The 23576-nt window shown below is 46.5% G+C and overlaps 1 protein-coding gene across 2 annotated transcripts in view; it reads left to right on the top strand.

The window, feature by feature from the left end:
• LOC127580929 (choline/ethanolaminephosphotransferase 1-like) overlaps positions 1-23576 on the top strand; it is a 35110-nt gene that overhangs the window by 6958 nt on the left and 4576 nt on the right. Inside the window, exons 2-7 of one of the 2 annotated variants that reach the window (XM_052034903.1) lie at positions 5041-5188; positions 12565-12706; positions 14369-14453; positions 17458-17589; positions 18391-18549; positions 19291-19416. In XM_052034903.1, coding sequence (XP_051890863.1) covers positions 5041-5188; positions 12565-12706; positions 14369-14453; positions 17458-17589; positions 18391-18549; positions 19291-19416 — 792 coding nt within the window. Of the gene's footprint in view, positions 1-5040; positions 5189-12564; positions 12707-13164; positions 13250-14368; positions 14454-17457; positions 17590-18390; positions 18550-19290; positions 19417-23576 lie in introns of both variants that reach the window. The other variant, XM_052034904.1, reaches the window with a different exon arrangement.

The following is a 23576-nucleotide window of genomic DNA, read 5'->3' as shown; positions in this document are numbered from 1 at the left end:
AGTCAAATGGGCTGCCTTGTCCCAGATGATGCTGAGCTGCTCGATTTATCCAGGCAGGTGGAGAGTATTACATCACTATCCTCGCTTGGAGCTTGGGAATAGACGTGTTGTATGTGGATTGTAGCAACGATGTCCAGGATTTAGAACCAGGTTGTGATGTCAGAATTGAAAAGCTGAAAACAAAATGCAGATGCTGGAAATTAAGAAATAAAATCAGTAGTGCTGCAGGTATTAGGGTTGGGCAGTATCTGTGGTACAAGAAGCGGCATTTAAGCTCGGTTGAGGTTTGGTCAGTGATGTGAATCCTGTCCCCCGGAGAAGACTAGAAGTGAAGCTTTTGAACGTGTTGCACTTTGCAAATCAGGATGGTGAGACTGGGAGGGACATCTGTGGCCTTCCATTCCATCAATGTGAAGGGTGGTCACACCTTCCTTATGTGGTTCATACCCAGTTAAGGGTTATCCAGATTTTGCCTGAAATGTCTAATCCAGGTACTGGTTCTGTAGGGCTCTGGGTTAGGATTTTACCTGGAATGTTGACCCATTGAGCCCTCCCTTGTCCCTCACTTTGTATTATTGGAGTCTCTCCACAATGGTTTCCTGTTTTCAGCCGTGATCTTGGCATGCCTTCCATTCTGTGGGGTAGATGTGATGAATTTGCAAAGGTGTGATTAGCAAAACAAGTGACAAAAGTTTCTTTCCTAACGTCTGGGGGAGTGAAGCTCAGCAGTGTTGGGAGTCAGTTCACCTTGGTGGTTGTAGGTGTGGCTTTGTTCAGTTACACATCCAGTGCGTTGGTTGTGGTGTTCAGAAGCACACCAAGGTCAAGTCAACTGTTCAGAGGGTCTTTGCTCCTGATACTGTGGTTCTTGTGAATTTCTACTGAAGGTTTGTCCAAGCCTTTGTCTTTTCCCTGGGAGTAGAAGGCTGCGGTATTTGGCAGGATATGACCTGACACCTTTGTGTAGACAGGATGTATCTGGTCATTTTTTTTTCCAGATCACAGAATGATTACAGCTTGAAAGGAGGCCATTCAGTCCAGTGAGTTTGTACTAGCTCTGAGGGGAATTCATTAGTTCCATATTCCCGACCCTCTCCTCACAACCCTACAAATTCAATCCTTTTGGAGACTTGTCCAGCTCCTCTTTGAACATGACAATTGAATCTGTGTCCACTACCCAGGCACCATTCCAAACCCTAACCATTCAGTGTGCTTCAGAATAAGTTTTTCTTTCTAGAAGAACACCCCTCGTATTCCACCCAATGGCATGAACACTTAAGTTTTCCAGTTTCAGGTAACCCTTGTTTCTCCTGCTCCCCCCTGTCTGACCCACCTCTGGTCCTCCCATTTAGTTCCCTTTCCCAGACCTTCATGCATTTTCATCCCATCCACCTACCACCCACACACACCTCCCTTATCTGGTTCCATTTTCCCTTCATCTCTCCCTTACGGTTCCCATTATCACCTACGTTACATCAGATTCCAGTACTGGTAGCCTTTGTGTTGCTGCTTGTCACCTTCCAGCCTCGTCTTCACCTGTGCCGTCCCCTCCATCTGCTTTTCTCCCCCCTTGTCTGCTTCCACCTATCACCCACCTGCCTCTGTCTCCCAACTCCACCGCTCTTCCCCCACCACCTGGCTCCTTCTGCCCCTCATCCCTCCTCAGTCCACCTATCACCTGCTGGCCCTGTATTGCCCCCTCCCCTCTTTATACCAGCCCTCTTCCCTCTGTCCTGCTGCAGGGTCTCGACCCGTAACGGTGACACTTCCTTTCCCCCACAGTTGCTGCTCGACCTGCTAAGTTCCGACAGATTGTTATTTGGTTCTTTTGTTGATCGCCTTTATTCTACATCCCCTCGTTCTTGGCCCCTCTGCCAGTGGGTACAGTTTCCCTTTAGCTATTTATAGCCTTCATGGTATTAAATACCTTGGATCCCTTCGTGACTTCCTCTGTTCCAAGAACAAGTAACATCTTCGTGCTTGGATCCATTTTAGTAAATCTTCCACGACTTCTCTGAAAGCCTGCCTGTCTTTTCTGAAGTGTGATGTTTGGTACTGGAAGCAGTATTCTGGTTGTGGCAGTATTTCATGAAGGTTCATTATGCCCTTCTTGCTCTTGTTCTGCCCTCAGTATATAAAAGTCTGGCTTGTGTGCTTTTTAAACCACTTTCTCGAACCAGCCCACTTTCACTGAGCATATACCCTCCCTGACCCTGTACCTAATTATGCCCTGGATTTTGTTGCCCCATTCTGATTCCTCCAACCAAAATATAAACTCTTTGCATTTCTCACATTATCTGCCAGCTTTCCACCCATTCCACCAGTTTGCAATTTGTTATTATCGTCTTCACAGTTTACCACCTCCAGGTTTGTGTCTTCTGCAAATGTGGAAATTCTGGTTGTGTAAATGCTAGTGTTGTAATTGTACTGGAGCAGCTGTTGAGAAGCAGATATCGGTAGTGCATTCAGGATGTTGGGCACCACAGTACTTGCACCTTCCAGTATTTGGTGCTGTGGTGCCCAAATTGTGTTTCTCCTGGGAGTGGAATGGGAATGTATCCAGAGAAGGTGGAATATTGGGCTCATTCCAAAATTATTTATAGTTATACCCACAAAATCAGTGAACCTTTCAGGCTGTTGCTTTCCTAATCTGGCTTCCCCAGTGTGGGTTCAAATTCCCATATCATTGAGGACTTTTCACAAACGGTTAGGTTGTGTCCTCTATTTCAGAATCCATATTAGGCTGATTTTGGCTGGTCTGCTTGCTTTTTGCTTTGATACAACTGGCTGACTTGGCCATTTCAGATAGGAGTTTTTAAAAAATCTATCACCTTACTGTAGACCAGGCTGTGTAAGGGTGGCAGATTTCCTGTCCCGAAAGATATTGGTGAACAAGTCTGTTTGCAATAGCACCTGGTAGTTTCACATTTATCACTATTGAGACTGGCTTTTCATTTCCAGATCACTGAATGGAGCAAACCATCCATTGCCCCAGTATGGCCAGTTGCCTCTACCCCAGGCCATGCTGTCTTGTTCCAATGTGCCTCTTGGTGCTGTCTTCTGCTGGGAGCCTGCATGCTAGCACTTCGTAGCCCAGTGCAGCACGGGGTGTCTCAGCACAGCTGTTCACAGAGCCACCTCGACAGCTGATGAGGCCTCATCTCCATGCTGCAAGGATGTCAGCTTTTGCAAATATCTTTGAACTTCACAAACAATAAACACTTAAGAGTCTTTAGGTTAAATTTTAACTTTTTGCAGAGAATGGAGGGTTATGGGCATTGTGTAGGCAGAAGGGTTCAGTTTAGCAGTTAAGTACTAGTTTAATTAGTTTGATGCAACATCGTGGGCTGAAGGGCCTGTCACCGTGCTGTATTGTTCTGTTCAATATTTTACAATTAGAACACATCCACACATTTAAAAGCAATTTAATGACACTGAAACTAACTTAAATAGGAGAATACATACACAGCTTTTCCCCAGCAGCTGACTTCTATTTGTTTGAATGGGAAGTGCAGTGTTGGTGCCAGATTCAGCAGCTAGTTTTCAAGCTGGGAAGCCACGGAAGGTCACACTGTTCTTTTGGACTCCGGCAAGGAATCCACTGGAGCAGCATGGGTGTGGCAGTAGAGTGCAAAGGCTCAGGCCAACACCAGCACTAAAAACTGGGATACCCACAAGAGTACCAGGGTGTCTTGTCCTCTGAGTGGAAGATCTGTCCCAGTAATTGAATTCAAATTTCTCAGCGGCGGAGATTGAATTCAAGCTTGTATCTGGGCCTCTGAATTACTGAGCCATGTAATTAAATTACTGGCAACATTCCCATTAAATGGAAACCTATTGTGTTCTTAAGGTGCATTTGCAATATAGGAACGGGACAGGCCATTTATTTCATTCACTTACAATGTGACTTCAATCATGTTTATCCCCTGCTAAACCAAATCCTTTGAAAGCTTTTTATTATGAGCGGACTGGGTTGCCGAGGATAGGAACCTGTGCTTCAATTTTGCATAGTCTTGCTCAGACACCATCTGCATTTGGTCTGGCACTGCTCTTTGAGAGGAGTATTCAAACAGATTTATTGGAATAATGTGGAGATCTAAGAAATTTTAGTTTCAATAATCTTTTGACATTTTTAAAATAAAAGACCTAATAAAGATGTGTAGATTTTTAAGCAGATGGAGAAACTGTCTTTGGGATAAATCCTAAATGAGAGACCAGGTTTAAAAATTGAACTAATTATAGAAAATGGAAGAAGTTTTCCACAAGTTCTGGTTTCTTTTGAGTACTGGGGGCCAATTGAAGTTTGAAGGCATGGATTGGGGGGGGGGGGGTGTTGAGGGATGAGAGTCTGAGAGGCGTTCCATGTCTTGTGTTCCACCTTGCTTTTAGTATTGACTAACTTGGTATTTTGATTTGGTTGAAGAACTGAATTATCACTGTGCATGAATTGTATCTCCCACTTTGAATAGTTTCCTACGCTCCCCAAGCTATTCAGGCTCCTTCTTTGCCTCCAGTCCATTGATCACCAAATTCAGGCAATTTTACTGTCTTGCCTCTCATCACCTTTGTTGTAGCTCATCCTATTAGGGCTGTACTGGGGCAACTGTTTGCAATGATTGGGTGAATCTGTTCACTTACAGGTGCTGTGATAGGGTGAAGGAGGGGGAGAGAATGTGCCATCTAATCTCTCATTATTTGGCATGCCTTCAACTCAAAAAACCTAAGTCTAATAAAGTTGATGACTGCAGTTATTTAATGGAAAAGAGAGATCATCCTGCATTTCTATAGTGCCTTTCAGGGTCTTGGGGCACCCGAGCATTACGTGAACCTGTGTCTTCTGTAAGAGTTATGGGGAAATTAAGCTGCTTTTGATTTAATGTGTTTACTATATGGTGAAAACTGGTGCTACTTTAAAGTTATGCCAGTTTTCTGCTTGTATGATCTTCATCCATTCCTTTTCTCTCCCGGTTTGAGGCTTCTCAAGAATATCTGTAATGTTGCTGCTGTCTTCTGGCTCACTGTATTTTCCATACTCTACAGGCACCTCTATGGGCATATCTGGCCTGTGCTCTGGGACTTTTTGTGTACCAGACACTCGACGCAATAGATGGGAAGCAGGCAAGAAGAACACATAGTAGCAGTCCTCTCGGAGAGCTGTTTGACCATGGCTGTGATTCGCTTTCCACAGGTAGGACCTTGTTCTTAATTGGTTGCATTTCACATACAGTACACAGAAATATCTCTTGTGCAGCTACCCCAGTCACTGTAATCAGCATGTTATAAAGCAGTGTGAGCAATATTAGAACCCTAAGGAGGGTGCAAAGAGGAACCAGTGTGGTTTAGACAAGTTGGGTGGGTGGCGCAGGTGTGTGGTAGATGCAGTTAAATGTGAATGTTAAAAGTCCAAGCTCGCTTTTCGTCAGTTGTCAAAAGCAAGCAGTTGGGAAGGCAAAAGGTATGTTGGCCTTCATTGGAAGAGGATTTGAGTACAGGAGCCAGGATGTCTTGCTGCAGCTGTACAGGGTTTTGGTGAGACCCCACTGGAGTTTGTGTGCAGTTTTTGCCTCCTTGTCTGAGGAGGGATGCTCTTGCTGTGGAGAGTGCAACGTGGGTTAACTTCTGGGGCTGATGTGCAAGGAAAAATTGGGTCATTTGTGGCTGTATTCACTGGAGAATACTAGAGTGAGAGGGGATCTCAAAAACCTGTAAGATTCTCATGGGACTTGGCAGACTAGGTACAGGATGTTTTAGGTGGCTGGGAATGCCTGAACCAGAGGTGACGGGCTGTGCATCTGGGGTATGCTAGTTAAAACTTTCTTCTCCCAAAGAATGTTGAACGTGGAATTCTCCACTGCAGTGGCCAAGTCTCCAAATGTATTTGGAGGAGGGAAGCTGTATTTCTTGGTGCCAAATGGATCAAGGGGTATGGGGAGTAGGGTTCTGAAGTGGGTGATCAGCCTTGGTCGTGGTGGAGCAGAACTGATCTGCTTACTCCAACTCTGATCTTCTATCTTTCTGTGAAACAGGGACAAAGTTAATTTTGGGTGTCAGATGAGGTCTTTTATTCCCACTTGGAGGGGAGAAAAGTGTACTTTGATTTTAATCCTGGGTTTAGTGCCATTACTGTTTGTTTTTACATTCACTGCACCATTCGGTTCTTGAACCAACCAGCAGAACACTAATCACTACAGCTTAGCAACACTTTGACCATTTTGCACTAAAATGCACTTTGTTTTTGTTCTAATTGTGCTCTTTCTTGTAAAATTATGATGTTTAGTTTGCTTTTCTTGTGAATGCTGTGTATCTGATGTTATGTGCCTGTGATGCTGCTGCAAGTAAGTTTTTCATTGCACCTGTGCATACATGTACTTGTGCGTATGGCAATAAGCTTGACTTTGTCTTTATTCTCACTGAATGAAGTTGGTCTGTAGAATTCCTTCACTGAACTCCTGTCCTTTTGTCTCCATTTCCTTTTTTTTAAAAAAAAGTGCTTTTAACCAAGGCCCTGGTTGTCTCTATCTCATTTGGCTTGACCTCTACCTTTTGGTTACACCTTGGCTGGCACAGTGGTGGAGCCATTGCCTTGCAGTGCCAGAGATCAGAGTTCAATCCAGACCTCTAGTGCTGTCTCTTTTGGAGTTTGTGCGGTCTCCCTGTGACTGTGTGGATTCAATCCCCCCCAGATGCTCTGGTTTCCTCCCTCATCCCAAAGATGTGTGGGTTGGGAGGTTAATTTGCCACTACAGATTGCCCCTTTTGTGTAGGTGAGGAGTAAAATCTGAGGCAAGGGGATGCAAATATCAGGGAATTGAAAAAAATGTAGGATTAATGTAAATGGGTGATTGTTAGTGTGGATTGTGGGCTGAAGGGCCTCTCTCTCTCAGACTATATGAAGTTACTGAAACAGGCCCTTCGGTGGACTAGTCCACGATGACCTATGTCTTCCTGAACTAGTCCCATTTGCCTACATTTGGCCCTTATCCCTCTAAACCTTTTCTATCCATCCTTGTATAAAGCAGGGCTGTTGGTGAGCAGGGTGCAAGGGCTCCAAAACCAGGAGGGAGGGAGATGGCAGGTTGGGATCCAAGCTTCTGGTCCTAGGGACAAGGCTGATAGTGAGCTGAGTGCTGAGCCTCTGACCCTCTCAACTGGAGCAGTGGTGATCAGGCCTCTGACTACTAGGAGCGGAGCTGTTGGTGAGCCAGTTACTTGGTGTCTTTCTCTGTAAGCTGAGCTGAGGATGAGCTTGGCCTCTTAGTGCATCTCCTGGAAATGTATGGCTCTGTGTGTTCACTTGTTTGTCTGTGTAGTCTGAATCCAATCTCCATGTTGGAAGAGTAGTCAACTCAACGTAACATTTAAAGCAAATCTTGTTGTGGAAAACACAGGTTTTGAGATGGTGCCTTTTAAAAGGCATCTTATTCTCACATGGCTATTTGTGGCTGTAACTTGCCTAACCTTAAATCATATTTTGCATCCTTACTTATCCATTTTCAATCTATTTCTGTCCTTCTCATAGTCACACTTGGGTGGTTACCATACAAAACTGTACCATCTACAATAGTGCTCCTTAATTCCTCTTATGTGCTGGAGCTGCTCCACTTGCTAATTAGCATTCAGCCTTTCCTAGTGATGTTAGTGAACCTCCCAGTTACGATCTTGGCACCATTTTCTCTCCTGCTGCAGAACTAGTTCCAATACCCCAAGACTGTGACACCTTCTTTCAGCCACCATGTCTCCAGCCAGACATTAACCTGCCTTTATTCTTCTACTTCTGTTCTCACTGCTGAGTGGGCACTGGAAGGAATTGAGTTTGCTACCTTCAAACAATTTTTTTAAAACTCTGGAAGCCTGACTGCAGGACGTGAGATTGCTCCCCTGCCCTTGTATCGTTAGCTTTGTCATGGCTTCTGTGTCACTCATTCCCACTCCACTGTGAAATACTCTGACCACCACCCCCCCCCCCCCCCCCCCCCCATGATGTTTGTTTACCATGGTTCCAGGCAACAAATCACCCAGAATCACATTGACAGCTGCAGAATTCCTGTATTGTCCCTGAACTATAGAATTCCCTCTGATTACTACATTGGTGTCCTGCTGAGTCCCATGGTGTTGTGTTCTGGGCTGCACTCCATCACTGTTTAATGTTGAGGCCCATTTTGAGAGAGAGGCACACACCTTCGAGATTCAAAAACATAACAGCTGCTGGAAATGTGATATAAAAACAAAAAATGTTGGAAATACTCAGCAGGTCAGGCAGCATCTCGAGATAAACTAATTCTATGCAATTCTGGTCAGGAAGGTTTACCAGGATGCTGCCTGGGTTAGAGAGTAGGAGCTACAAGGAGAGGTTGGACAAACTTTGGTTGTTTCCCTGGAGTGTTTTAGGCTGAGGAGAGACCTGATAAAAGATTATAAGATTATGGTAAGATTTCTTTATTGGTCGCATGTACATCAAAACACAGTGAAATGCATCTTTTGCTCAGTGTTCTGGGGGCAGCCCCCAAGTGTCGCCATGTTTCTGGCGCCAACATAGCATGCCCACAACTTCCTAACGCGCATATCTTTGGAATGTGGGAGGAATCCGGAGCACCCGGAGGGAATCCATGCAGACGTGGGGAGAACGTACAAACTCCTTACAGCGGCCAGAATTGAACCCAGGTCGCTGGTGCTGTAATAGCGTTACGCTAACCGCTACACTGCCATGCAACATAGTTAAGGGTAGACAGTCAGAATCTTTCCCCCAGGGTAGAAATGTCAAATACTAGAGGACATGCATTTAAGGTGAGAGGGGGAAAGTTTAAAGGAGATGTGCAGGGCAAGTTTTGTTTAGAGTGGTGGATGCCTGGAACAGGCTGCCGGGGGTAGTGGTGGAGGCAGATATCATAGTGCTGTTTGAGGCTTTTGTATAGACACATGAATATGCAGGGAATGAAGGGATATGGATTATTTGCAGGCAGAAGAGATTTGGTTTAATTTGGCATTGTGTTCAGCACAGATATCGTGGGACCAAGGGCCTGTTCCTGTGCTGCACTGTTCTCCGGTCTAAGCAGACTTAACATTTCAGATCAGTGGTTCTTCAGGACCTTCAATTGCTGCTTTCCCTGTTCTTTTATCGTCTGTACTGTACACCACTTACTATCTGTGGAATGGTTGCCTCCTGGAACTTGTGATACAAGAAATCCTCAACCTCCCTGATGCTCTGCAGTGACTTCAAATGCCCCTCAAGCTCAGAAATCCTGAATGCAGTTTGTTGAACACCCTTTTGACTTGGAAAGTGGTGGCTTCATGTTTCACTCGAGAGTTGAGTATGGATTCTGGATACTGTGCTAGTGTAGTATTGGAGATGTGGGCTTTAGGAGCTGTTAAACCAAAGCTGTCTACTAGAGGTGGGTGTAAATGACTCCAAGGCACTGTTTGGGAAAGTGTTAAGGATTGGGGAAGTACTGAGAGGCACAGTCCTGGCTGATGTTTATCTGTCAATCAGCATCACCGGAAAGACCATCTGGTCATTACTATATTGCTGTTTGCGGATCTACTTATGTGTAAATTGGTTGCAGCCTTTCCTGCATTGTAGTAATGACTTCACTTTGTGTACATCACTGTAAAGTGCTTTGGAATGTCCTGTGAAAGGTGCTACATGAATGCAAGTCTTTCTGTTTGTAATTGTTTGACTACAAGAATGGTCTGGGTTGCAGAGGTCACATGGGTACAGAACAGGTGAATATACTGAGGGAACAGCAGTGTGAGTGAATTGATTGAAGTTGGATTTTCAGAAGGCGTTAATTGAAGTTCTACAGCCGAGCATTTCATTCAAACTAAACTGTGGGATTGAAGGTAATTGCTGCACATCTGAGTGAAGAGTAGAAAGCAGGGGTTGTTTGTGTTGGGGGTTGGGAGAGCACTAACTGGGACGCTGCTGTAATGTGCACACAATTTGTATCAATAAATTTCATTCCGAAACCCAGAATATGGTCAAATCAGGGGCTGTAACTCCCTCATCAGAATCAGCAGAACTAAAAATGTACGTGGGCGGTAATTTGTTTCACGCAAGAGTAAAGAAAAATATGGGCACTGTGCGCTTATTTATTCTTTCACTTTTTTTCTTGGGATCTAGGCATCATTGGGAAGGCCAACACCTATTGTCCATCCCCAAGTGCCCAGGTGAAGGGTGGTGGTGAGCTGCTGCCATGAGGCACTGCAGTCCTTCCGGTGAATGTGCTCCCACGGTGTACACCATGTAAAGCGTTGAAGTGGCAAACGATGAAGCTGTGACTGGGAGTTTTGGACTCTAATGGGCCTGACTAGTGCAGTGCTGTCATAACATGGTCGATATGTAAACCATGGAGGAAGTGTTGCTCTGGGGTTATTATAAAGCAACATGAAATTTGCTTATTGCAGACATAAGATGCTCTGCTCAGCATTCAGTGAACCTACCAAAGCAGTGGGGATGTGAAACTTGCACTTTGGCAGTCTCTGTGGCCCAAGATTGCAGGGAGATGGTCCAGTTTTTGTTTAATGAGGAACAGGGAGGGTGGAACTGTCCACAGTGGACCTTGAATGAAAGGATTTGTGTGCAGAAACTCGTTATCTGTGTTTGATTTGAGTGGAAAGTGAACTTTACCCTGTAGATAAGATCCTAAGGATTGGAAGAGTAAATGAGCTTCTCATTAGGACAGATAGGTCACTGGGGCCGGATGGGATCTCTCCAAGCTTATTACAGGAAGCGAGGGAAGAGATTGCTTTGCCTTTGGCGATGATCTTTGCGTCCTCACTGGCCATAGGAGTAGTGCCAGATGATTGGAAGGTGGCAAATGTTGTTCCTTTGTTTAAGAAAAGGAGTAGGGATAACCCTGGGAATTACAGACCAGTGAGTCTCTCTTTAGTGGTGGGCAAATTACTGGAGAAGATTCTTAGAGACAGGATTTATGGGCATTTGGGGAAGCATAGGCTGATTAGGGACAGTCAGCATGGCTTTGTGAGGGACAGGTCGTGCCTCACAAGCCTGATTGAATTGGTGTGACAAAGCACATTGAAGGTAGAGTAGTGGATGTGGTGTACATGAATTATAGTAAGGTGTTTGATAAGGTTCCTCGTGGAAGGCTTATTCAGAAAGTCAGGAGGCATGGGATCCAGGGAAACTTGGCTGTGTGGATTCAGAATTGGCTCGCCCATAGAAGACACGGTGGTGGTAGATGGAGCGTATTCTGCCTGGAGGTCGGTGACCAGTGGTGTTCTGCAGGGATCTGTTCTGGGACGCCTGCTCTTTGTGATTTTTATAAGTGACTTGGATGAGGATGTGGAAGGGTGGGTTAGTAAGTTTGTTGATGATACCAAGATTAGTGGTGTTGTGGATAGTGTCGAAGGTTGCTGCAGATTACAACAGGATATTGATAGAATGCAGACCTGGGCTGAGAAGTGGCAGATGGAGTTCAACCTGGAAAAGTGTGAAGTGATACACTTTGGGAGATCGAATTTGAAGGCAGAATACAAGGTTAATGGCAGGACTCTTAGTGTGGAGGAACAAAGGGATCTTGGGGTCCACGTTCATAGATCCCTCAAGGTTGCCGCACAGGTCCATAGCGTTGTTCAGGAGGCATATGGAGCGTTGGCTGTCATTAGTCGGGGTATTGAGTTCGAGCCGCGAGGTGATGTTGCAGCTCTTTAGAACTTTGGTTAGACCACACTTGGGAGTATTGTGTTCAGTTCTGGTTGCCTCATTATAGGAAGGATGTGGAAGCTTTAGAAAGGGTGCAGAGGAGATTTACTTGGATGCTGCCTGGATTGGAGAACATGTCTTATGAGGATAGGTTGAGTGAGCTGGGGCTTTTCTCCTTGGTGAGGAGGAGGATGAGAGGTGACTTGATAGAGGTGTACAAGATGGTAAGAGGCATAGATCAAGTGGACAGTCAGAGACTTTTTCCCAGGGTGAGAGTGGCTAACACGAGGTGACATAATTTTAAGGAATTGGCAGAAGATATAAGGGGGATGTCAGGGGCAAGTTTTTTTTTACACAGAGTGGTGGGTGCATGGAACGCACTGCCGGCAGAAGTTGTGGGGCAGATACATTAGGGACATTTAAGAGACTCTTGGATAGACACATGCATGATAGAGAAATGGAGGGCTATGTGGGAGGGAGGGGTTAGGTAGATCTTAGAGCAGGATAAAATGTCAGCACAGCATTGTGGGCCGAAGGGCCTGTACTGTGCTGTAATGTTCCATGTTCTGTGTTAAATAGACCAGCACCATCTTCTCAACTTCCACAGCCCTCCAATCTTGCCCTATTCTTAAGCCAACCCTTGGCTTACTAAGAGGAAGAAAGCAAAGCTTTTCCGCCTCAGGACACTTATTTCCCACCCCCACCCCCCACTTCCACCTGTCCCTCTCACTACTGCCTGGTTTAATCCTAAATGATTTGGGAGCTGGATTGACTGTGAGGGATCAGGCCAGAGTTGACCACCTCTGGAGATGGGTGGTGTGTTGGAATTCCAGTGCTCACTGCTGGCAGGATTGCTCTGAGCGTGTTTCGTTTTCAATAAACTCTGTACCCGTTTCTGTCTGCAGTCTTCGTGGTCCTGGGAATATGTATAGCCGTGCAGCTTGGCACCAACCCAGACTGGATGTTTTTCTGCTGTTTTGCTGGAGTTTTCATGTTCTACTGTGCTCACTGGCAGACATACGTCTCTGGGACACTGCGCTTTGGGATGTGAGTATTGTCCAAGTGCTGTGTAGGTAGCAAGACGAGGCATACCAGCTTAGAAAATGCACCAACTTCCCCTGGTGCCTGTCTGGGAGCTCCATGAATACACAGGGTGTAACTGGCCTGTTCTTTCAACTTTGAGCAGTTGTGTTTAACACAGTTGCTCATGGATCCTCAGGCAGAAAATGTTGTTCAAGCACAAGTGATTTCTGTGCAGATGTTTCCTTTTTAACTGGACACACTCGCTGATCTGGCCCTTGCTGCTTGTGTTAAGTCTCTACCTTTGGTAAGGTTACTTTTGTTATTGCCTACTTTGTCCTCTGGGACCCTGTAGTGGGGAAATGGACCCTTGCAGTCCATTGCACTGAGCGAAGCTGCTCAGTGCTGTTTTTTCCTCTTTTATTGGTCTGTTTTTGCTCTGTGTGCGTTGTTTCATTGAATTATAATTATTCCCTAACTGACAGATTCGACATCACAGAAGCTCAACTCTGCATTGTAGTTGTGCAAGTTGCGACGGTGGTTGTGGGGCCTTCAATGTGGAGTATGCCGGTAAACAGCAGTCTTTTGGGTGAACGCACGTTGACTGTAGCCAATCAAACAGCTGTTCTGTCGTGCATCTCAGCCAACCGCTAACGTCCTCATCCCCTCCGATCCACCAGCTGTTCCAATAAACCAGCTAAATCAATAATTAACCCTTGAACAACCAGTAGCATCTTCCATGCAGAAAGGCATGGTTTTCATTACTGCAACACTGTGTCTACACTGTTAAAAGTTGGCAAGGTGAAGTACTCTAATACATTTGAGGCTCCAAGTGTCCCCAGGTAGAGAAGGGTGCAGTAGATGCAGCAGAGAAGGAGGCCTTTCAGTGCAATGATCTGCCACGAACATCAAGCACCAATTTTTGTTCTCCCCACATTCTCATCTACTACCCCCTGGATTCTACCACTTACCTACTCAAAGGGCAATTTATAGCAGTCAATTAATTAATCAACCTCTGCGTTTTTGGATGTGAGAGGAAAGCAGAATACCCAGAGGAAACCCACTCTTTCACAGGGAGCACTTGTAAACTCCACACAGACAGCACTGGGTCATTGGAGCTATGAAGTAGCAGCTCTATTAGTTGTACCTCTGTGCTGCTGGTAAGCTGTGTGAAACCTTTCAGCTATTGCCTCAGCCCTTGGTAGAAAGTGTGGTTCTTCGATCTCTCTCCCTCCCTCCTTTGGAAGTGTTGAGCCCTCTCCTAGGCTGCTTCACCCACCTTGCCCATCCTTCTGGGGCAAGCATCTGGTTATGGGAGCAGGAGAACATGTTAACAACCAAGCAACTCGTCCACTTTGGTAGAGAATGCCTCAAGGATCAGGATCCCTTTCCCCACCCCTGTCAGCTTCCTCTGGTTTAAGGACACTGAGATGCCTGCAATGGTCCCTTCTCTTCCTCGAGCTGAGATTGATTAATTTGGCACAGAGCCTCCCTTTTGGAGGGTTCTGGAGCAGCCCATAAAGGTCAAAGTTACTGATGTCTGGGGGGAAATTGAGCCAAGGAGGAGGGTCTAATGGAGCAAGTTACTCTTGGCGTGATGCATGGCAGAACTGCAGCTGCTTTGCTTGGGGTGAACTAACTTTCACTGAATGGCTCTAACACTGATTTATGCTTTTCTCGCCCAATCAGAATTGATGTGACTGAGGTGCAAATCTTCATAATTGTCCTGTTTTTGTTGGCCGCGAGCGGAGGAACGGCATTTTGGGAATCAATGGTAATTGATCATGTGGCTTAATTCTAATTTGCTTCTTCCTTTTACTTGGGAGGGGGGAAGGGGGCAAGGGAAAGGATAGCAGCAAACAGCAGGTGGTGAGTGGCAGGGGTGGGAGGCAGACCTTTGAGACGAAGGAGATTCTCCAACTCTGCCTTCAGTCTCCAGAGAGGAAAGTGAAGGAAACCTAATGAGTGGTTTCAAAAGCTGTGTCAATTGCCTTGAACCCCTGAGTTTGCTGTTGTCCTTCCAAAATGCATGGAAATCCTTCTCCTGATTCCCACTTGTTCACGTGGATAGCTCTACATTGTGTGATATTTTCTTTTAAATTATTTTAAGCCTTTGCTCTGGTCTTTTAAGTGAAATTTTATAAAATGTGATGTTTGGTTGTTGCATTTTGAGTGCTCTGACTTCTGACGTTTTGGAACCAAGTTCCCAAAGTCTGAGGCAGAAAGCTGTCACCTCTAATTCCTGGTCTGGGAAATAGAAAAACCAGGACATTAACAGTGTGTGGTTCTGGTTGCCCCATTACAGGAAGGTTGTGGAGGCTTTGGAGAGGGTGCTGAAGAGGTTCACCAGGATGTTGCCTGGATTAGAGTATTAGCTATAGAGGGCACAGGTTTAAGATGGGAGGGGGAAAGTTTTAAAGGAGATTTACGAGGTGTTATTTGTAAGAGGCATTTAGACAGGCAGGGAATGGAGGGATGGAGACCATGTGCAGATAGATGTGTGGTTTAAATTGGCATCATGGTCAGCACAGACATGGTGGGCTGAAGAGCCTGTTCCTGTGCTGTACTGTTCCAGCAGTAATGGGAAAGCTTCAGCAAACAGATCAGGAAAATTCAGTCCCTTCATTTGAAAGAATAAAATGTGGGTTACGGACTGGCGCTCTTGAGGCACCTGCTGGTTGAAGTTTCCTGATGCTCGCTGCTCCTTCACCAACACAGACCCCACCACTTGAGCAAGTCTGTGAATATCACCAGCATTGTCATATCTGTATCATGCATAAACCATAGTAAAATATCTCAAAGATTTGAATAATATCTAATAACAAACCATGTGGATGTAACAGGACAGATAATAGAGGGGTGAGCAGAGCTGTAGAGAGGGTTTGCACATCTTGTGTGTCTCCTCTCACAGCTTCCACACCGCCGCCCCCCCCCCCCCCACCCAACCTCAGATTTGCTCCTTGCTCATTGATCTTGCTCTACATCTGGGATCCATTGTGAGACCGTTGTTGTTCCCTAATAACAAATCTGGGCTTCTGTGTTTGGTCGCCGTCGCCTATTTGTACGGAGCACATTTCCAAACCTGGACCATTAAATGGAAACTGGTGTGCCAAGTGCTATTGTACAACAAGCAGGGAAGCTTTGTTTTCCCCCATTCCGGTGGTCCGGGGTGGTGGTGGTAGCAGCTTCCTTATTGTTTTGGCACTTGTCAGATATGACCTCTGGTTTCATTTTGATCGGATATCGGCTCTGAGGAAGGCAGGCTGCAACTGGTTCAGGACCTCCAGCACAGCAGTGGGGGGAAGGAAATATAGCTCCAGTTTCTATCTCCCAGTGTGCCGAAGGGCCTGTTCCTGTGCTGTACTGTTCTATGAATTGCAATTGGTAGTGTTGCAAAGTCTTAGTCCTGAAGGGAAACATTTATGGAAAATAGCCAGGCCGTCCTGCAGGGGTCTTGGTGAATATATGGAGAAGTCTTTGTCCACACCAGTGGAGCTTGTGTATGGGGGCTGGAAGCCAACACTCCAGCTTTAGTGTCCAGGTGTTTTCATGGGTTTATTGACAGATTGAAGTGGACTCTGGGAGCCGCTCCCTGCTGCTGGATATACTGGGTCAGGCACAGTACAATGTAGACAGGGAACGACGTTAATGGCAGCTCCATCAGTTGCAGCAATAGCATTGATTGCGGTCTATGGGCAGCCGAGAAATTTTATCTCCACTTCAAATAGCACAAAGCCTGCTAAATATCACCAGGGCCCAAAAGCTGGGGATGGGCAGTTTGTGTAGTTCACTTGCTGTGAGACTGGGGGCAAAGGGCATTCACTTTGTTCCAAAAAACCAAACTGCTGGAGGAACTCGGCAGGTCAGGCAGCGTCTGTGGAGGGAAAGGGATGGTCGACGTTATAGGTCGAGACCCTTTTTGTGACTGACAACGTAGCAAGATGGCCAGAATAAATGGGAGAGGTGAGGCGGGCTGGCAGGTGATAGGTTGAGGGATGATGGACAGATGGAGCTGGGGGGGGAGGGATGGAGATGGCAGACAGGACGTGTGTGATAGGTGGAAACCAACAAAAGGGCAGGAGCCGCCAGGTTTGGGGGAGAGGAGGTGGAGATGGAGACTGGAGGGTGATAAGTGGAGGAACAAGAGGTGCGAATGTTGGACTGGGTAAGGAAGGTGATAAGTGGAACCGGATGAGAGATGCGCAGCTGGAACTAGATTGGGGAGGGGGATGAGACTGGGCAATTGAAGCAGGACTGGAAGTGGGTGTAAGGGGGAAAAGGTGGGACATCTGAAGTGGGTGGGAAGGAGAGGGGGAACACAAGGAGTTACCAGAAGTTGGAATATTCAAAGTTCATACCATTTGGGCTTGGACTACCCAGATGGAACACGAGGTCACTGTCCAGGTGACTGAGAGCTTTGTGCAAATGGTACCCAGTACGCAGCATGGGATGATGTGCGCCCTTGCTGCCAGTTCGTCAGCAGTGACAGGAAGTAAGGACCATATGACCTCACTACTGATGTAACGGGTGGACGTGTGGTCTGTCATGAAAGAGGGGGAGAAGCCAGTTGAAGTTCCTCACATTGGCGCCAACTGACGTTGTGCCCCACACTTTGGAAGATGTACTGATAGACGCATCACTGTATGATTTGGATGCCTAAAAATTCCTATATAATTGACTTGTATGCTGGAATTTATGGCTTTGTGCATTTTGAACAATGAATTTCTGATGTTTTCTGTCTTTTTTTATATAAAAAAACCTTTTTTGCTCCTGTAAAGATCCCAGTGTTGGAAATTCAAGTTAAAATTGTGCCTGCCCTCTTTGTGGTGGCAGGTGCCATCTTCTCCTGCACCAACTACTTCACCGTGATTTTCACTGGTGGCGTTGGCAAGAACGGCTCAACCATTGCGGTAAGGACACTGGGACTGGGGCGGGATTGGTCTGTGCAGTGTTTGACAATTGGTTAAGTTCCAGAGCTCCTGAATGTGCTGTAACAGCTGTGACGTTGAGATTATCTGGGGACTGAACTTGAGAAGGGTTGTGAGAATGAGGGAGTGTGATGGGCTGTGGGGAGGGGAGGGTTTATGGTTGGTCGGGGGCAGAGTGTTAACATTGATATTGGGGAGCTGAATCATTCAGAAAGGAAACTGGGGGGCTACATGTTAATTCTGATACATGATGCTCCAGGAGGACTGAGGGGAACAGGTGTGTGTACAAACTTCAAGAATTTGCTGTCTCTCTGGAAATATTACTGATTACTGCATAGCTTCCTGATGTGAGTGCTGGGTCTGGGGCGAAACTTCCAAATCTCTGCCCTACCACCTTCCCATGGCCGTGCTGAAGGTAACATCCAGGAGAGAAAATCAATGGATCAAAAGCAGGAAGTGAATTGAGGGCTGGACATGTGTGAAGAAACAGGGGAAAGAGATGCAAAATGAGAGCACAGGAGGTGCCATTCATATTGTGGTGGTAACAGTTTGTTGACAGTTCTCCCTTGTTTCATGTTGGACTAATGAGGTGCAGCTCATTTCCCAGTTGTGAGCCAGTTCCCCAAGGCGGGAGCTGTCTGGACTCAGTGTTTCCTGTCACTGAGTGGGTGCAGAGCTGGACCAGGTCACAAATGCCACTGTCAGTTCTCCCTGCAGTGGTTATGTTAAGGATGTGTGTTCACTGACTGCTCTATTAATCGCATGGATCTTTTGTTTTAACAGGGTACAAGTGTGCTGTCTCCTTTCCTGCACATAGGGACAGTTATAACACTGGCATTGATGATTTACAAGAAATCCACCAGCCGGCTCTTTGAGAATAACCCCTGTCTCTACATCCTCACTTTTGGCTTTGTCTCTGCAAAAATAACCAATAAATTAGTGGTAAGTACCTGCAGTGTAGCAGCTGCCCCAACACCTTCGTTTGAGGACTGGCAGCAGGAGCATCCACTGAACTTTGGGGGCTGTCATCACAGTAATGCACAGTGACAGATGGCCTGTAATAACAGCCACAGGATGGATTGTTGTAGTCTTCAGGCAGTGGGAATCCTCATTAAAGCCTTGACTTTGTAACCTCCAATCTCTGCAATAATGGCTTGCAGCTGAACTGCGAGATTATTCGATAATAAATCTCTCGGTGCAAACTGTTACTTTGAGCTAGCTTTGCCTTTTTGTATTCTGCTTGGCACCTCCACCTCTTTAAGTTGGCAGTTATGGGTTCAATTTCCCTGCCAGGATTTGACCCTGTACACTGGGCAGACCTTTGGCAGGGTAGTGTCAGAGCTGTTGAATTTTGACTGATCCTGTCTACTATTCTGAAGTGCAGGGATATACTCTGCCCTGGCTCGCGTTCACCCCCTCACTTTTTACGTGTAAACAAAAACTGCCATCCTGAGCATTGCTGCTGTTTGCAGAACTTTGCTTTGCACAAACCAGCTGCTGCATCTCCTAAGCTGCAATGGTGACTACACTGCAGAAAAGGCTCCAAGGCCGTTTAGGGCAACACGGATGCATGAAAGATGCTGCAGAATTATGTTCATGTATTCATCTAATAGTTTTGTTTGGCTGACTGTCATCTCAAACCCATTCTGAAGGTAGTAAATAGGTTTTCCCTTCTAATCTCAGGTGGCTCACATGACGAAGAGTGAAATGCATTTGCAGGACACCGCCTTTGTTGGCCCAGGGCTCCTTTTCCTAGACCAGTATTTCAACAGTTTTATCAGCGAGTATTTGGTGCTCTGGATTGCTTTGGTAAGTCGCAAGTATTGGGGCAGTAACTTGTGCTGCCTTAACTGGTGTTCATTTCGTTGCTTTTAGAAGCTTCCAAATTCGGTTGCTTTCAGGTCCACAGGTTAACAAATTTATTGTAGTCGATGCAATTACTTGCTGTTGCCTTGCAATTGGCAGTCGATTTGCAGTGTGGATCTAAAGCTGGGCGTGTGATGTTTTCTGATGTGAATTGGTACTGTGACAGTTACCCCCTCTTGGAACTGCTACAGCAGGAGATAGGTGTGGGTCAGCATCTGGCCTTGCCCTCTTGGGCTCCCTCATTTCCAGATGCCAGGTGTCCCTCACTGCCCACAAGGTGAACCCACCTGGTCATTTGGAGCAGGGAGTTTTCATTAGTTAAGTGGATTTAGATTCAGAAGTTCAGTTATACAGCACAGGACAGGCCCTTTGGCCCAACTCGTCCATGCTGACCAAGTTCCCTATCTGAGCTAGTCCCATTTGCCTGTGTTTGGCCCATATCCCTCTAAACCTTTCCTATCCATATACCTGTCCAAATGCCTTTTAACCATTGTAGTTGTTCCCACCTCTACCACTTCCTCTGGCATTTCGTTCCATATGCCCAGCACCCTCTGTGTGGGGAAAACTTGCCCCTTGGACCCTCTTTAAATCTGCTGTCACCTTAAACCAATGTCCTGTAGTTTTAATCTATGCCCATCATTTTATAAACCTCTGAGGTCACCCCCCGCCCAGCTTCCCTTGTTCCAGGGGAAACAGCCCAGCCCATCCCATCTTTCCTTAACTCAAGTCCTCCGGTCCAGATTTCTGTGGCCAGTAGTATGTCTTGAAGTCCTTTTTCTGCAGAAGGAATGATACAAAATCCCAGCCAGTTCTAGGAAGGATCACAAGTGATTGGGGCAGTGCAGTGGATGGCAGGTGTGGTCTTTTGAATGGAGCCCTGGATTTGTATGGTATTTTGTAATTGGACCTTAGACTTGGTACAGGAATGCTCTTTAGCAAAGAGGCCTTGGACTTCGTACAGGCATGTTCGTTTGTGATTGGACCAGGGCTTGAGACAGAGGCTGGTAAGATGAGGGGGAGGAAAAGAATCGGCAGATGGAAGTGGTTGGGGGAGGGAAGAGTCAGAGGCCGGTAGGTGGAACCAGATAAGGGAAGGATGATTGGCAGATGGATCCAGGGTGATGGGTTGGGATGGAAAAGGTGAACAAACAGAGAGGGGCCGGTGGGAGCAGCAAGGTAACCTGGGATATGGGTTACCTGAATTTGGAAAATTCAATGCTCATACCATTGGGTTGTAAGCTCCCCTGGCTGAATGAGATGTTGTTCTTCCAATTTGTGATTGGCCTCTCTCTAGCAATGGAGAAGGCTGAAGACAGATGGGCTGGTGTGGAGAAAAGAAAGGTGAGTTAAAATGACATGCAAATAGAAGCTCGAGAAGGCTGTTGTGGATGGAGTGCAGACGCCCTGCAAAACAGTTGCCTAGTCTACGCTTGGCTCCATGAATATAGAGGAGGCCACATCACGAGCACCGAATGCAGTAGACCATGTTGGAAGAGATGTTTGGCTCCCTGGATGGTGGTGAGGAGAAGGTGAAGGGACCACCTACAATTGCAGGAGATGGTGTCAGGGAACGGGGAGGGATAACTGGACCAGGGAGTGGTGGTGGGATCCCGTCGGAGCTGGCGGAAATGACGGAGGATATTGTGTGGGTGAAAGGTGAGGACCAAGGGAACTCTAGTGTGCTTCTGCCTGGAGAAGTGGGGAGGGGGTCAGTGGATGTGTGGGAAATGGAGGAAATGTGTATGAGTGCTCCCATCAACTACGGCAGGAGGGAAGCCATGTTTACCGGAGGAGGACGCTTCAGAAATCCGAGAGCAGAAAGCTTCATCTTGAGATCAGATGGAGCGGAGACAGAAATTGGAGATGGCAGGATGGGAGCTGCAGCTGTGGGAGTCCATGGGTTTGTAAATTTTAGAGGCAAGTCTTTCTCCTGAGTTGGAGATGGATCCAGAAGAGGAAGAGCTGGGGTGGGGGTGGCCATCTTGACCTTCCAGTTGTATGTCGCTTTAACTCTCCTTCCCACTCCCACACTGACCTGTCTGTCCTCTGCCTTCACCATTGCTGTGGAAAGACTAACTGCAAATTGGAAGAACATCTCATTATTCTGCCTGGATGGCTTGCAACCCAATGGTATGAACATTGAATTTCACAGTATCAGGTAACCCACACCCCTGATGCTCTCCTTCCACACACTCACCTGTCCACCTAGTTTTCTTCTGTTCATCCTTCCTGTCCCTTCTGTCTCCTGGTTTCATTTGTTCATCATCCCCTCCCCATCTGGTTCCACCTATCACCTTCTCTCGCCCCTCTACTTGTACTGCTATCTACTGGCAATCGTTCCTCTTTCCCTTCTCCTCTTCCTCCTCCTTCCCTGCCCCCACCCCCCAAAAATCCTGATGCAGGGTCTTGACCTGAAATATCAATTAACACCTTTTGCCTCCATGGATGCTGATTGACCTGCTGAGTTCTTCCAGGGTTCTTTTTTTTTCTAGATTCCAGCATCTGCAGGCTTTTGTCTTGGGGTTCTGGTATATTTGGTTGGAAAGGGGTCCTGTAAATTGTGTAGGAAATCCCTCTGTTAGTGCAGTTATCTACACTAATTGATCAATTAATTTGTGGGGCTGGAGGAATTCTACCATGAGTATTGTTACTCACCTCATTTGTTTGCATTTTTCTCCACCTTCCCAGTTGGGTGATTTGTAGACTGTTCCTTTTGTGTGACTGAATGCTGTAATGTGGTTTTGAGCCGGGGAAGGGAGGTGCACTATAATTTGCCCCAGTAGAGGGCAAATCTGTTTTACTGGACTGCTGGCTATGGTGAGCAAGTAGTGGCAATATGTCAGGCCTTGGGCTTGAAGGAGGTGAATGGTGTAATGAGTTCAGGGGTTTACTGAAGAGATGTGTGGAGGAAATGCCATCAGGGGCTTGGGAGTGGGGTTCCGCCCAGCCTTGAAGGAGGGGTATGCCCGGGTAGGGCTGATAGAGGAGTGGTGTGTCCTGCCTTCTCCCATGCAGTCCCAGCGAGTTGTAACTAATTCCTGTCTTTAACATCTAATACCAGGGCTGTTATTGGGAAATAGTTATAAAAGGAGACCACGTTTATTGTTTCCACTGGACACTGATCTTGAATATCCCGGGCTGCCTAGTCTCTTCCTGTCACTGACTGAGTCACAGCACTCTTTGTACTGGTTCACCAACAGTCCTGATGAGAAGGTGGAGGTGCTGCCATCTCAGACCCAGTCCCTCAAACGGGCACATCCTTCATCCTGGATATCTAATGGGCATTTCATTGAATCAGCAATGTGTAGAAGGCCGTTTGGCCTTTGATCTTCCACAGTGCCGGCAGATTCAGTCTGATTTGAACCTTACCTAATCCCTGTATGAATACAGCAATCTAAATGGAGCTTAGCCCAAATTGGCATGGTACCAGTTTAAAATACTGAAATGCCAGTTCTCAACAAAGCAGCCTGCTTGGTTGGTCCCCGACCGCTTCCCTCATCTTCAGTTCCCTCCACCGCAGCACGCAGTGGCTGCATTGTGTGTTGCCTACAAAATATATTCTGGTTGCTCATCTGGGTAACTCCAACACCACCTAACCTGTGACCTTTACCACTAAGGGAATGGGCTTCCTGTGCCCAGGGACAACACCTGCAGCTTCCTCTCTGAGGGCAGACCTTCGTGTCGCAGAAATGTATCACGTGTCCTTCATCAACACTGGGTCTAAATCCAGGAAATCCCGACCCAACAGCACTGGGAATAGTCTCACCAGGAGCACTGTGGCAGGGTTCAAGACAATGGTATAAACTTTGAGGACAGTGGGTTGGGCAAATAGATGCTAGACTAGCTAGTGATGTCCAGATCCCAAAAATAGAATGAATTAGAAAGAAAATCTAAATGAACAATAAGTGGACTGAAATGTACCTATTACAGTCTCTAGCCAAGAATATGCAAAGCCACAGATGCACCCAAGCCCGCAGGCAATTGGTTCATTCTTGCATAAAAGGTGCCATATAGGGAAGGGATGTGTGCTGGCAGATCATTGACCTAAGGTGAAGTGTGCAGTCTGGTGAGAAAATCAAGGACCTCTAGCTGCTGCCAAAGTG

The sequence above is a fragment of the Pristis pectinata genome, chromosome 20 (genome assembly GCF_009764475.1).
Source record: "Pristis pectinata isolate sPriPec2 chromosome 20, sPriPec2.1.pri, whole genome shotgun sequence".
In the NCBI taxonomy this organism is placed as follows: Eukaryota; Metazoa; Chordata; class Chondrichthyes; order Rhinopristiformes; family Pristidae; genus Pristis; species Pristis pectinata.
Note: the sequence above shows the minus strand (reverse complement) of the source record. Positions and strands in the feature narration are given on the sequence as shown.